At 27.9% G+C, this 14,372-nt stretch overlaps 2 protein-coding genes across 7 annotated transcripts; one reads left to right on the top strand and one right to left on the bottom strand.

Annotated features, from left to right (window-relative positions):
- Positions 1-313: 313 nt before the first annotated feature.
- On the bottom strand, positions 314-3,751 carry LOC111039904. Its single transcript, XM_022323556.1, has 4 exons — positions 3,583-3,751; positions 3,205-3,524; positions 2,259-2,503; positions 314-1,346 (listed from the first exon to the last, which is right to left on the bottom strand). Exons 1-4 carry the CDS (start codon positions 3,737-3,739, stop codon positions 743-745), a joined length of 1,326 nt encoding a protein of 441 aa, XP_022179248.1. The 5' UTR covers positions 3,740-3,751; the 3' UTR covers positions 314-742.
- A 3,827-nt stretch (positions 3,752-7,578) lies between these two features.
- On the top strand, positions 7,579-12,201 carry LOC111039910 (ethanolaminephosphotransferase 1-like). Of its 6 annotated transcripts, none has more exons than XM_022323563.1 (9): positions 7,579-7,990; positions 8,074-8,170; positions 9,434-9,502; positions 9,626-9,815; positions 9,879-10,144; positions 10,479-10,636; positions 10,706-10,886; positions 11,054-11,230; positions 11,337-11,399. In XM_022323563.1, the coding sequence occupies exons 2-9, from the start codon at positions 8,111-8,113 to the stop codon at positions 11,397-11,399; spliced, it is 1,164 nt and encodes a 387-aa protein (XP_022179255.1). In that variant the 5' UTR covers positions 7,579-7,990; positions 8,074-8,110. The 6 variants fall into 6 exon arrangements, with proteins under 6 accessions (XP_022179255.1, XP_022179254.1, XP_022179259.1 ...); XM_022323562.1 differs by having other exon boundaries at positions 8,070-8,170; XM_022323566.1 differs by lacking the exon at positions 7,579-7,990 and adding an exon at positions 11,525-12,201 and having other exon boundaries at positions 8,111-8,170; positions 11,337-11,417.
- The last annotated feature ends 2,171 nt before the right edge of the window (positions 12,202-14,372 follow it).

Here is a 14,372-nt window from a genome sequence, read left to right as displayed (position 1 = left end):
ATTTAAATATATATTACTACTAATTTTAAAAATAAAGTAATGACGAAATTATTGCACTTAAAAGCTTTGAAAATTTATTTGTTGAAATATGTGGAATTAATGAAGTTGACTTTGACGATGATGATAGACTACGTAGTACGTACATACAAGTCAACTAAGTGGTTCGATGAGGTATTCAACAATGGAAAACTTATTAAACCGTTTTTAACAAACGAAAATTGTTGTAAAAAAGGTCGACAAGTGAGTACCTGTATATTGTATATATATATATAATATAGTACCTATATTGCTCTGCCATATATTAGATGTAGGAGGGTTACTATAATACATGTGTTAAATTTGAATTCAACAATCATTGCATACAAAAAACGATTCTGAAAGAAGATTATCTGTTATACGTGTATACATACAAAAACAAATTGTGAAATCAGTACATTCATCTATCAGCTCAGAATCTAAAAAATCAATAGGTACTGAAATAATATAAATACAACTCAAATTACACATCTAATGCACTAAAGTTCATTTTATTTATAAATTATTCAATACTTGAATGTTATAAATTGCCCATAGTTATCTTACTTTAGATTCAAATATCACGTAATAATAATACATCTTATGCAATTTCCTAAACATTGCAGTTTTTATAATATTCATGTCGAAAAAATTGAAAGATATTAATAAAAGTATAAAATAATTAAAACACACAAAAATATTGAGTCATTTATAATTGTGGCCAAATTCATTGGCATGGGTTTGTACCGTACTTGTTGGTTTTCGCAATGGCAGCGCACGTGCCGACGGACAAGTGATCTTCGACGGTATTGGCGAAAGCGGCGGCCACTAGTGGCAGATGTCCCGTGTCGTTTCGACTGTCACGTGGCCACGTGGTCATCTTGTACACTTTAGTGATGGCGGAACAAAAGCAGTTGGGCCTAAATACGTCGTACGCGATGTTCAGGCTGACCCGGTCCATGAAAAAGTCGATCTCGCGGCTGGGCTGCTGCAGTTCGGCCAGCTCCGAGACGATGTGAAGATTAAACGTACCGTTGAGGTTGTGCAACGTGTGCTCGATGGCGACCATTAGCCCACCCGTGTTCGGTTCGGTCCACACGGAGTTCACCTTTTGCAACGCGGTATCCAGGCCGTCGACGAACGGGTCGCTGACTGCGAAGAACCGTCCGTCGTCCAGCCGACCGGCGGCGTCCGGGAAGTGTGGGTCTGACCGGTTCCCGTACTGCACGTACGGCTGGACGGCCGCTCTAATGGCCGACGTCACATTCTTCCGTGTCACTTCTAGAACATAGTCCGCGACGTGTCCGAACGCCACTTCTTCCAAGAAATACCTAAATGGTGCAGACATTGAGACACTAATTTTAATCTCGCTTTATAGGTAATAGCTAATGAAGTGACTTCATATTTATTTATATAAATATATCAAAATGAGACTATATACTTTTAGAAGCAACTTTGGGAAGGATTTAGGGGTCATGGAGCCCATGGATCTCTATAAATTATCAAAATCAAAATATGGATCTCTATACTGTCTATACCCCCTATGCAAAAGTATTATTTTAATTATTATACATTATACAAGATTATTCACCAAGTATGCTAACCCAATTTTTTTCTTCAATACCTACAATCCAACCATTCAAAATTTGTAGTTTAAAATTTTCAAATAGGTAGAGGTATACATAAAGATATATTTTCAAATTCTTGAAATTGTTTGTTCTACTTGAAGTATTATGTGGTTATAAAAACTTCGGTTATTCAAATGAGACCTAACCCCCAATTCCTACTGTAAATTATTTAGTGAATGATTTCTGAAAATTATGACTTATCAACATCCGTTATTTTTAAAAATAGTCTACGTATAATAAATTCTAGAGCCAATATTACATTTGTTTTATATTTTTATAAAACCTTTTATTATATCCTTATTCTTGAGTACAAACATATTAATAACTGAGAAACTATTCGTTCGAATTTTGTAATAGGTAACAACATCAACATTTTCAAAAAAAAGTAAAAAGAGGAGCCTTTAGAAAAACAGAAGTTTGTATCACCACAGGTTATTTCCTTATAAGTGAACATGCTCAATCTACCACCTTACATAATATATATAATCGCTCATAGAGTAGAAAAATAATAAATATAACATTTTTTTTTTAAACAATTTGTGTGTAATAAATAATGAATAGTTATTAACCAGGTATTTTGTGAATTGTATCCAAATAAGCTGTTTTTCAAATTACCGTGTAGCCGAAAATCCGTCTGGAATTGAATGTCCAGTAAAGGTGGCCCTAAATTGACTATAAGATATTGCTGAATTTGGCGCCGACAAAGGATACAACTCTGAGTTTTTGGATAACGGTGTGTCTGTTTGATACATAACATTTTCCACGAAAATTTGATATTTGCCAGTTACGTATCTCCACTCGTCTACAAATGTATATTTGCCTACAATTTGTAGCTCTTTCCAAGTTATCTCTGTGGATACCTGCATCATATATCAACCAAACACGGTAAATTATTTTTGTCAATAATGAAGAGGATATTTTTAACTTTAATTTTCTGTTAGTTATATTCTAATTCTTAGTTATAACTAATAATATAGAGCACATTATTAATTATTTTATCATAATTCCTTATTTGTTGCCGATATGGCCGTATATATTATAAAACTGTGCAAACACTATTATCACTATAACTGCACAGACTCTGCTGTCTACTCTTTTTATGTTTATGCAATCGGCTCTTATTCTTATACATAAATAATTAAGACATATCATATATTATATTATGATCCGAGTTCTCTTAACTTTTATTGCGGTTCCCACTGTTATAAGTTATAAGTTATATTATAATATAGTCTTAGTCCTTAAATCAGTAGAGTTCAAGACCATTTCCTAAAATTATCGGTTTTTATACATACAATATTGACAAAATTTTCTTAACTTAAAATAATAAATAATAACAATATTATATTATAGCTATCCACTTTTATTGGTCACTGGTCAGTTATTGGTGGATGAATAGGTCTCATTGTTTTTTTATTATTAGTATGATGAGAGCACGAGGCTGAAGCTCACATTTTAAAGCTATATTCTTAAGCTATTGCCCACAAATATTTATTATAATAATATTATTTACCTATACTAAACTTTTTTGTAATAATTTAAATTTGAAACTTTAGCTTACCTGGTCTTGCGACCATCGTATAACGACATTATTGCTTTTAAAATCCATTAGGCCACTGACGGTATTATTTTCGAATACGATGTTGGAATTTATTAATGATGCTCTGGTCTTAGGTAAAATCAAGACATCATTAAAATATCCTAATGGTGTTTCTGCATCGTATACGTGACCATTATGTTCTGAAATAACATCGTACTGAGTTTTATACGCCCAAAATACTGCGTTTTGAATTTCTTCATTTGTATAATATTTGTTGCGCATCAAATAGGGCAACGATTCTGGTAGTGTGTTATCGTCCACAGTCCAGTTTACAGTAGAGTCTAAAAATAATTTTAATAATTAAATTCTGCTTTCCATCATTTAAAAATAACCTGTTACCTGTTGATGACAACACAAAGCATATTGCGATTAAAATCAATTGCGATCTCATCTTGAACGTAATCAAACTACGACTGAACGAGTCAAATATCATTGAACATCGCATTCTATACAACCTTATGTCCTTATATATAGGTACAGGGTTTCGCTCCATCATGCTTCAATATTTGTCCTCGTACTTTTTCAGATACCTGCCTGCATATTAAACTATATAGTACATACTTAATAGTTTATAGGTATTTAGATACCCCTCTACAAATTCACTGCTTAAATGTTAAGACTTAAGACTCATACATAACTACTATATACTTAAATAATTTATTAATTTAGCTCTTCAAAAAATTATATTAATTAGCTCTGATATAGTAAGTTACTGTCCATTTCGGAATTTTAAGTAACACCATAAAACAAAAAATATTAAAAGTTTTTTAGATTCTGATCGGAATGATGAATGTATTGTTTATACAATGATATTGTGTGTGTTTTAATTTCAGAATAAAGAGATGAAAGTAATGATTTCACAATGTTAAGTGTTTTTTTAAGTGTATATAATTATAAATTTATAGGTATACGAGTACGTTTTATAATAGAAAAAAATGTTTAGATCTCTCATGAATTTGTTTGAATTTCTGATTGCCAGTTGAATCTAGTTTGTACTTTTGGGAGGTCAAAATGCACAGTATTTTTTGAAATAATCTAGAAAAATAACAACAAAATTAAGGAAAACGATAATTTTCACTCAAAATCAGCTGATGACAAAATCGATTTTTTTTTAATTTTGTAAGAATTTAAAAACGAACTGAGAGACTTTTCACCATATATGAGCATTTTCTATACTGATATAGTTTTAATATTTTTTCTTTTAAAGCTACTTAATATTCCAATTTTTGATATTTTTGTTTTTTTTTTATAAATGTAGATTAAAAAATATTTGATGCGTCAAGAGGTTGAAGATTAAATAGACAGTTGCTAGTGAAATTAAAAAAAAAAACAATATATATAATAAATGTAGGCATCTGATAGTTTTTATTTATAATACCTATATTTCTTTTTCGATAATTTTTTCTGTAATCATTTATAATTTTAATGAAACCCTGGTTACGAATGATGCTGATTTTGCAATATTGAAATGCATTTATAAGATAAATAGGTATAATAATAATCCCAAGTTAAATATGAATATGTCATATTAAATTTAATTAAATACCGGTATCTATAGTTATATAGGTACTGGATGCTTTGATAAATAAAATGCAATACATTCATATGTTGATGAATTATTTAATGACAGTAAATAATTAAGTTTCTGATATAGTGGGTAGATAATATATTAATATATACCTACTACCTATAAAGGCATAGAATGTCCATATACCTATTAAATACCCATTGAACCACTAATCTAATGTAGAATAAATTCTATATACCTACTAAATTATTATGACTTTAATAATTATGTCTATATGGTCAAATGTAGTATTCTTCTTGATTTTCAAACAGGAAACAGCTAATGGACTTTATTGAAATTTTTTAAATGTAATGATAGGTATTAAACGGTAGCAGTGGTTTTTCATGGTCACTGTGTTATGTGTTAGGTACCTTACCTATTAAACAATATTATTGATTTTTGTAAGAAAAATTAAATAATAATAAAAATATAATGAACTATACTAATATAGGTGCCTACATATTAGGAGTAGTAGTGTTCAAACAGATCCTCCTCTGCTGTCTTAGGCTTAAGTACATTTTTATCGTTATCATTTTTAAAGTATTTTAATTTTTTGTATAACAATAACATAATACTTTTTTAACTTCATATTCTAACAGGTTGACTGCCATGTGTACATTTGTTTGTACACGATCTTATCTCCATACTTGTATAAACAAATATTTTTATACTATCCAACAAATTTTAAACGATAATTTGCAAAAACTTCTTTTTTTATAATTTTGTTTTTTTGTTAATTAAAATATCCATTTGATATCTTCGCTGAGTAGACAAACTGGTCCTAGGGGCCACAATATTTAATTCCAATGTTAAATCTGTACAGGCGTGTACACATTTCTGTACATGGAAAGAAAAATGGTAAGTAAAGGAGTGTACACAATTTTGTACACACGGCACAGGGTAAAAAGTATCAAAAATCATTGTGGCAGTCAATCTGCTAAAGTACAATATTATCGGGAGTATCTCAATCCAAAAAGTTCAATATTTTCGTACAATTATGTTCATTAGTTAATAGTTATAATTTAAAAGTTAAAAGTAAGGCTAGGAAGGTGTTGAATTTGCATGTTTTTTATAGTTATTACTTATTAGATTTATTGCTAAGTAAGCATGATATTAATTTCACGGCCTTAGGAAAAATATACTAAAAGTTTATACTTTAAAGTACATATTTTTGAATATTTAGTGATTTTGTAGTTTAAAGAGCATACCATTTTTGGGAGCATATTTGATGATTATGAGTAGAGCTATCGATTTTGATGACTTTTGCATTTTTTTCTTTAAATCCTATACAGTTCTAACTAAAAACTAAATTTGTTCCATGATATAACAATTTAAAATGTGTAATTTTTATTTCGCATTTTTTGCATTTATTGCATTTTTAATATTAAATGCATTTTATTGCATTTTTAATATTAAATGCATTTTATTGCATTTTAGATTCTGAGCGGAGCGATGAATGTATTGATTTTACAATGATGCGTGTTCTTACATTTTTTTTTTGTGTGTGTGTCTGTCATCACGGTTTTTTATAGTAAAAGTACTTCGGTTTTTTTCAACGGCCACTTTTCTAGTAGGAAAGTGAATCTAGTTGGTGCATCAGAAGATCAAAATTCCCATTAGTTTTCAAAAGCAACAAACAAAAAATTAAGGAAAAACGGGAATTTTTGTTTTTTTTCGATTTTGGTTTTAAGTGTAACTCTAACAAAAATTACCTTAGATACATGAAGTGTTCACTGAATATTTGTGTAAACATTTTTTTTATACACTATAATATTTTCAAAATATTTTGATTTGTGTTTAACTATTTATAGGCATATTCAATTTTCGATTATTATTTTTTTTTTTTTAATCTCAAGTCGAAAAAAAAATGTTCACTCGGTCAAAAAACTTGAAAATGCAATACAAGATTTATTGTAAGTTGTTGTTAATGGAAATTAAAAAAAAAGTTTAACGTAAATTGATAAAATTATCAAAATATGTTGACTCGTTTTAAGCTGTTGACGGATGTGTTTAGTTTTCATTATTTTCTTTCTATAAATGTCAATACAATTTTATTGGTTGGGTCAATGAACATTTAATGTAAGACTCTTGATAACTTGTAGCAGTTGAGAAATATTAAAAATACACAGGCACGATTTTTTTTATGAAGATTTAATGTTCGAATTTTGACCATATTCATCAAATTGAAAATTGAAAATGATTTTGTAGTTAAAAATGTATACAATTTTTAATTTTTATAGCTAAGGATTGAAAATTTAAAACAAGGTTCCACTAAGCAGTTTTTTCCATAGTTATGGAAAACTTCAAGAGCGGCAATATGAGCATTCGCCGCCCTCTCCCCGATAATTTTTTTTACCATAATGTTTATTTAATTTTAGTTTGCTTTTGGATTTGTAATGGTTTTTTGAAGTGAGGTATTTATATCCCTCCCCTTCCCATGAACATATTTTACAGGTATATCACTGACTTATCCGAGTAAATGATTTTCTTCTTATAATCGTAAATCATAGAAATGCAGAATGAATCATTTTAAAGATTTATATTGTTCATACTCAGTGATTATAATATTGTATGCGATTTAAGACGTCGTATTATCGTTAAGTTATAAAAAACTAGTTTTTCTCTAATGACCCGGCCTGTGGTTGATAGACAGTGTGGTATTCGTGTTCAGGTGTCCAGTCGTGATACGCACAACTTTTAATCGATCTCGTTTTTTGAGTGATAAGCTGAACCATTATCACTTATCACTTATCATACAGTAAGTTGGTCTCTGTGTTGGCATAAATATTGCATGAATGAGTGATATTTACCGGTGGCGGTGTTAGTGGTAGTGGAAAAAAAAGACGGTAAGCAATGCAAAGTTCAAGGATCGAGTTTTAATTTTTAAGTGTTTTAACACATAATATCAAATATGCGCCGTTTGTTTCTTTTTAATTTAGATCTGTATCCGTGAATACTTTATAGTTTTATATTCTTTCTGTACAAACAAATAAAAATGTATTTAATAATTTTTTTTCACAAATGAAACAGACTTATTTTTTAGTTACAAGCCCTACGTATCAGTAATCTCATCTCATTACTAACTTTTATTACACTATTAATATTTATAATATATTGTTAATTTTATTGATTCGCTAACAACAAACTGGTTAAAATTCTTCTAGATTATTTGTAAATCAGGTATGAAAATTTTTTCATGTTAACCAGTTACGAGTGTTTCCTAATTGGTTTTTTTTATATATAATTAAACTATTGATAGCTAGGTTACCGAATTTTTAATAATTGATTTAAGTATACACAATGGTGTTTGATAACTTATATCTTAATAAGGACCATCTTGACGGGTTCGACAATTACAAAGTAAGTGCTTGTTGACACATTTTTAATTAAAATACTTGTATAGTGCTTGCTAATGTCATGCTCGTTTAGTTATTTAGTAATTAGTAGTATTAATCTTATCATGTTCAATATTTAAATATTGTTTTCATATGATATAATAATACATCATAGTTTGATATAATTAAAATTCACAATCATGAAAAAATGTTGTTTGTGAATCTTATAAGCAATAGTACAAAAATAAAACATTTGTTAGTTAAGATATGATTTTTTAAACACTTATAATTATTGTCTGAGTAATGAGGATATTTTTATAATTATATTATTTTCCACAGTAACAGAATTATGAAAAATCAAAAATATTTATTGCGTAATCCAGTTATGATTTATGATAGGTATTTTAATTAAAGAACATTTTGTCATTTATTCTGTTGTAGAAATTATATTTCAATATATTTTTTACATGACTTTATTATGGATTAATCCTTTATTTAATCCTAAGCTCCTTAAATAAATATTTTATACCTTATGTTTTATACTAACCTTGGCCTAAATATTATTTTTTAATTTTAGGAAGTTATTACCTATATTAATAATATAATTATTGTAAACAAAGTATTGTAAAGTCAAAAAAAGAATTTATTTATTTTATAAATCCTTCTAAATTTATTACCTTTTTATGGATACTAAACTGACATAACCTATTGGGTTTATAATACTTTAATGTATACTCTGTTCAGTGAGATTTCACTCACCCCCTGCGTTACCCTGCTACCTAAACCAGTTCCCCTATGCCAGGGCGTCGGGTGCGCAAATAAAACCGATTTTGGTCGATCCGTCGCTTGTTTTTTTGCGGAACAGGGTATAGATATCAAATTTAATTTAATAACAATATTCTAAGTTTGAATTATGTGTTAGATAGTTGTGATAAAGAATTAGTATAATAGAAGTTTGTTATTGAGGCAAAACTGTTAAGATACTTTTTACAAAAAAATGTTATAAATATGTAAAAGAGTAAAAAAAATATTAAATTTCAGATTGTAATTTTAAAATTAAAATATCTCATTGACTATGTCTTTGTTTAAAAATTATATTAATAAAATATTTTTATTTTTTAATTGCAAATGATATAAATTATTATTATCATTTATTAGTAAATATCAACTTATTAAAAATGTTCAATTATTGCTTATAAAATTCAAATTCATTAAACACAGTTTTTTTGTATTTTTGACAATTTTATTTATATTTATTTAGATTAACAAACAAAATTTTGTTTTTCAGTATAATGCAATTGATACAAATCCATTGGGTACATATGTTATGCATCCTTTTTGGAATGCATTAATTAAAGTAAGTGTTATCAATATTGACAAATTAATGTTTTATATAATTTGAACTGTTGTAAGTAATTAATAAAACAAATTGGTGTTAATTTAATAAATTGTTCCCTTACAATTTTTTTTTTAATTTTAGGTTACTCCAAGATGGATTGCACCTAACTTGCTAACTTTTGTTGGTTTTCTTTTTACTGTTGGAGCTTCACTTCTCCTTGCTTATTATGACTATGGTTTCTATGTGTCTGGAATAAATTACAAAGGCGATCCAATACCTAGATGGGTGTTTGGTGTTGTGTCTTTATTTATTTTCATTTCATACTCCCTTGGTATTTATATTTAATCTTTTGAAATATAATCAAAATAATAATAATTATTAACAAAAAATTTAGATGGTCTTGATGGTAAACAGGCTAGACGTACAGGCACAAGTGGCCCACTAGGTGAACTGTTTGACCACGGTCTGGATTCCTGGACAACTGTTTTTATCCCGACCGCACTTTATTCAATATTTGGGCGTGATGATCCAAACACTATTCAACCAATACGAATGTATTATATCTGTATAATGGTTTTCATTAATTTTTATCTGGCTCATTGGGAAAAGTATAATACTGGAGTATTGTATTTGCCTTGGAGTTATGATTTTTCAATGGTTGTAAGTTTAAATTTAAATTTAATTTTTTGTACCTTAATTATAATTTAAATCTTACTTTTTGATATTCATATTATGTTATATCAACAATGAGTACATTTTTTATATTTTATACAATAAAATACACTTATTAGAAACATTTTTGGATCAAGGTGTAATGTGTCAATTTAAAGGCTATTGGTTTCTACTTGTAGTAAGCCGGCCATGTCCCTAGACATTTTGTTTTACTAACACAATTGTATCATATAGTTCCTAATAAGCTGTACACCTCCTGTTAGAAGTTACCTACTTTCCCCTCTTTTAAAATCTTAAATTTTAAATGTATTATTGTTTTTAGGGATTAGTATTCTTCTTTGGTCTTACTGCTATTTTTGGTCCCGAAAAATGGAAAATGTCTTTGACAGATAATTATTCATTTGGACATGTCACGGAAATAACATTTTACTTTACCACATTCATTACAAATATTCCAGTCTCAATTTATAATATTTACGTGTAAGTAGTTGAAATTTATTTTTGATATTTTATTTGATCACAATATTTAAATTATTTTTACTTTTATAGAAGTCACAGGGACAAAACAGGTAAAAATTTAAGCATTTTAGAAGGTAGTCGACCATTAGTTCCTTTAACTGTATTTGTGTCTTTATGCTTAATATGGGTAAAAATGTCACCCACAAATATTCTTGAAAGGGATCCAAGGATATTTTTCATGATGAGTGGAGCAATATTTTCAAATATTTGTGTAAGTAAAACATAAGCTGCTACCTTAAACTAGGGTACACTATCTAGTATCTATGTACATTGTTTAAACTACACCAAACACTGTTCATTGATGACTACAATTTTAGTCTTAAACTTAGTTGATTATACATTACAGTTTTATTGATAATTATTTTTACTTTATTACAGTGTCGTTTAATTGTGGCTCAAATGAGCAAGACCCGTTGTGAAGCACATAACAATTTGTTGTCGTTTATGGTTGTAGCTATATTTTTTAGTGTGTTCTTACCTCCTGTTGAGTTAATTTGTATGTACATTATGGCATTCATAAGCATTGTGACACACATATACTATGGAGGCTGTGTAGTAAGTATTTTTACATAATTTTCATAAATAATTTATCTATGATTATTACTGTATAAATTATATTTTGTGGGGTGATAATATTTTTAACTTATATTACATATTTTAGGTGAAACAAATGGCTGATCATTTTAAAATTATGTGTTTCAAAATACCATACAAGAAACATTAAATATAAAATATTATTAAAGTAATACTTATTTTATTTTTATTATTTATATTAATTACTTAAATCAACATTAGCATTCATGGAATAGTTGTTACTAAATGTTATTTGTTTTTAAAATCTCATTACAGATTAGCCATTCAGATGAAGTACTCTTATTTTTTATATTTGTAGAATTGTTTATACACATTTTGTATACAAGTTATTATTATTCATTACACTATTTAAAAATTGGTATGGTACATTTTATCTCACTAATTGTACTAATTCAGTGATATTTTATTTCTAAAAAAAAACTTTGAAAGTGTATAAACTAGTTTACCTTTGAATGCAGTTAATTCGGGAGCATTGAACAAATTAGTGCTACTCAATAAGATATTGGCAGTTATTTAATTACCTATTTATTGTTATATTATTTTACTTCAAATATTTAATATTAAATAACCTTCATTGGTACTTATTTTTTATTAAATGGGTTGTATTCTATAATTAGGTATAGCACCTATATAATAATAATTAAAAATAAATTTAAGATTATTAAGGTATCCATAATATAGTTATTATAATATAATTATAATATCTGTTAGAACAATGTGTTATTTTGTAATTAATTGAATTATTTGACTTAATTATACAATAGATATTAGACAATAAGTTAATTAATATCGTGAATGACTTGACAGTCTGAGTTTGTATTTGTATTATTTTTTTTTTTTTTATTTTAAACTTGTGTGTGATAAAAAAGATCAATTAGTAAATTTATGATTACATATATCATTACAATATTGAATATATTATATACCTATAACATATGATTACATGAATTTTGTATGTGATACTAGTGGTCACAAGCGAAATACCTATATTTTATGATGTATTTATGTTGCTATTAATAAAATAACTTATTTTAGAATTAGTTATATCAAAGATGGTAGGTTGAATTAAGCTGAAAACATAGAATTTGAAAATGTCATCAAGTGTATTAAATATAATCATAGACGTTATAAGTTTTAAGTACCCATATGAATAGTATTTTTAAATTACAACAAAATAATGAAAATTCTTATTTTTATTCTTTGGGTATAAAAATTGAGCATTTCATACATTTTTAACTACAAAAAATGATATGCAAATATTCGTGATTTTCTTGAAATTTGAAAAATCAATATATGAGGATTGCTAGGGGTGTGTAAAATGTATGTTAAGATAAAAATCAAATCACCGTTCAGAGATGAATATACGTTTATCTCATAACTCATAAATCATAATATACAAATACAATATACGTAGTTTATAGTGAACGAGTATTATAGCATAAGGACAGGTAGGTACTTAAATATCTCAAACTGTGAGAGCACAATACATCAGACTAGGTTTAAAAGCAACTTCAACGTTTTTTTTTATAGATGAACCTTAAAAAAAATTGAGCGTTGGCCACGATTTTACCTAGCCCGATCAGTACATAAATTAGAAACCTGTCTGGCTTACATTATTCTTGTTTTACATGTATTGTGAGTGTGCGACTTAACAGACATTTTGAATATATAGTGTACGACCATTTTATTTAATTTTGTTCATATGTATATTTTTTTTACATCCCTAAACTAGTTCAATAATAACACGACATATTTCAAAAAAAGTTGTGTTAGAATTTGGGTCAAATACTATTTGGGAGCTACGAGTGGTAAAAAGCAATGAAGTACCTGGTACATTTGTTTTATTTTGAGGGTTACTTGAATAAAAAAATATTAGAAATCGCTATACCGAGGCTGTTAAGGCGAACCATTTTTGAAGGGTTAGATTTAATAAATTTATAATAATAATCAAATAATCTATATCCTTCATGAGTGATGTGTGACTGTGAGTAGTGACCATCAGTGTAAGATCGCCAAACACTGATTAAAGATAATAACTCTGGCTAAGATTCTTGGAAATCAGTTACGTACATACACACGAAGTCACACGTAATTTTATGTTGTGTTCAAAAAGTGGAAGAATATAGAAAAATAACCTAGAAAAGAGAATAAGGAATTCTAAATGAACATTGAGCTTTTTTGTTCTGGGTGAATTTTTTTCCACTTTTTGAGACTTTCATGTTGAAACTTTTTGGATAGCAAAATATACTGATTTTTGTGACCGCGTATGTACGTTACTGATTTCCTAGAATCTTATAGAGTTATAGCCGTAGGTAATCTTTACATAAATCGTTCGAGGAACTCATGAAAGATATAGATTAAAGTCTAACTCCGACCTCTTAAAAATGGTTTGCTTTCAACAGCCTTAAGCTTTGAGGTTACACAGGGTGATTCATCAAGCATGCTCATCTCCGTTTTGTCCCTAAATAATGCAGTTATTCAAAATCTGATTTTTTACAATATTTTAATTTACTTAAAAACCATATTAATAAATTCTTGAAATTGTTTTTCTATGTTCTGTCTTCTGTGCTGATACAAACTTCTGTTTTTCAAATGAGAACCCCCCCCCCCCTTCCTTCCCTATTTTACTGTAAATTAATTAGTGGATAATTTTTTTAAAAATGTTGATGTACCACATTCAAAATTCGAATGAGTAGTTTCATAGTTATTAAAATGTTTATATTAAGAATTATAGTCCTTAAAACTAGTTTAACATAAATATAAAATAAACCTACGTAAAATTGGATCTAATATTCTAATATAATACTTGGGCCATTCTTACAAATTATTAATATCGATGGATTAATATGAATGAATACAATTTTCAAATCACCATAGCCCCCATATCTTATAAACTAATTACTATGAACCTTTTATAGTTTTACCCGTATGACACTAAGTTAAAAAGTAAAAACCAAACTCAAAAACTAATTCCTACGAATTTTGATTTTGATACCCAAAAATTTCAGAAAAATTATCTGCCTATTCTATAAATTATATTGTTGAATAGGAATGTTCTCATTTGAAAAACAGAAGTTTGTATGTCCATAGGTCACAGGACACT

Source organism: Myzus persicae, unplaced genomic scaffold, assembly GCF_001856785.1.
Source record: "Myzus persicae strain clone G006 unplaced genomic scaffold, MPER_G0061.0, whole genome shotgun sequence".
NCBI lineage: Eukaryota > Metazoa > Arthropoda > Insecta > Hemiptera > Aphididae > Myzus > Myzus persicae.
Note: the sequence above shows the minus strand (reverse complement) of the source record. Positions and strands in the feature narration are given on the sequence as shown.

Bases quoted from the DNA above. Each gene is read 5' to 3' on its own strand.
- LOC111039904 (XM_022323556.1), bottom strand. From the start codon at position 3,739: ATGATGGAGCGAAACCCTGTACCTATATATAAGGACATAAGGTTGTAT. The intron at 2,504-3,204 runs GTAAGCTAAAGT...TATATGATGCAG, and splicing joins TACGATGGTCGCAAGACCAG to GTATCCACAGAGATAACTTG. The intron at 1,347-2,258 runs GTAATTTGAAAA...TGCACCATTTAG, and splicing joins GACGGATTTTCGGCTACACG to GTATTTCTTGGAAGAAGTGG.
- LOC111039910 (XM_022323566.1), top strand. From the start codon at position 8,111: ATGGTGTTTGATAACTTATATCTTAATAAGGACCATCTTGACGGGTTC. The intron at 10,145-10,478 runs GTAAGTTTAAAT...TATTGTTTTTAG, and splicing joins GTTATGATTTTTCAATGGTT to GGATTAGTATTCTTCTTTGG. The intron at 10,637-10,705 runs GTAAGTAGTTGA...TTACTTTTATAG, and splicing joins TCAATTTATAATATTTACGT to AAGTCACAGGGACAAAACAG.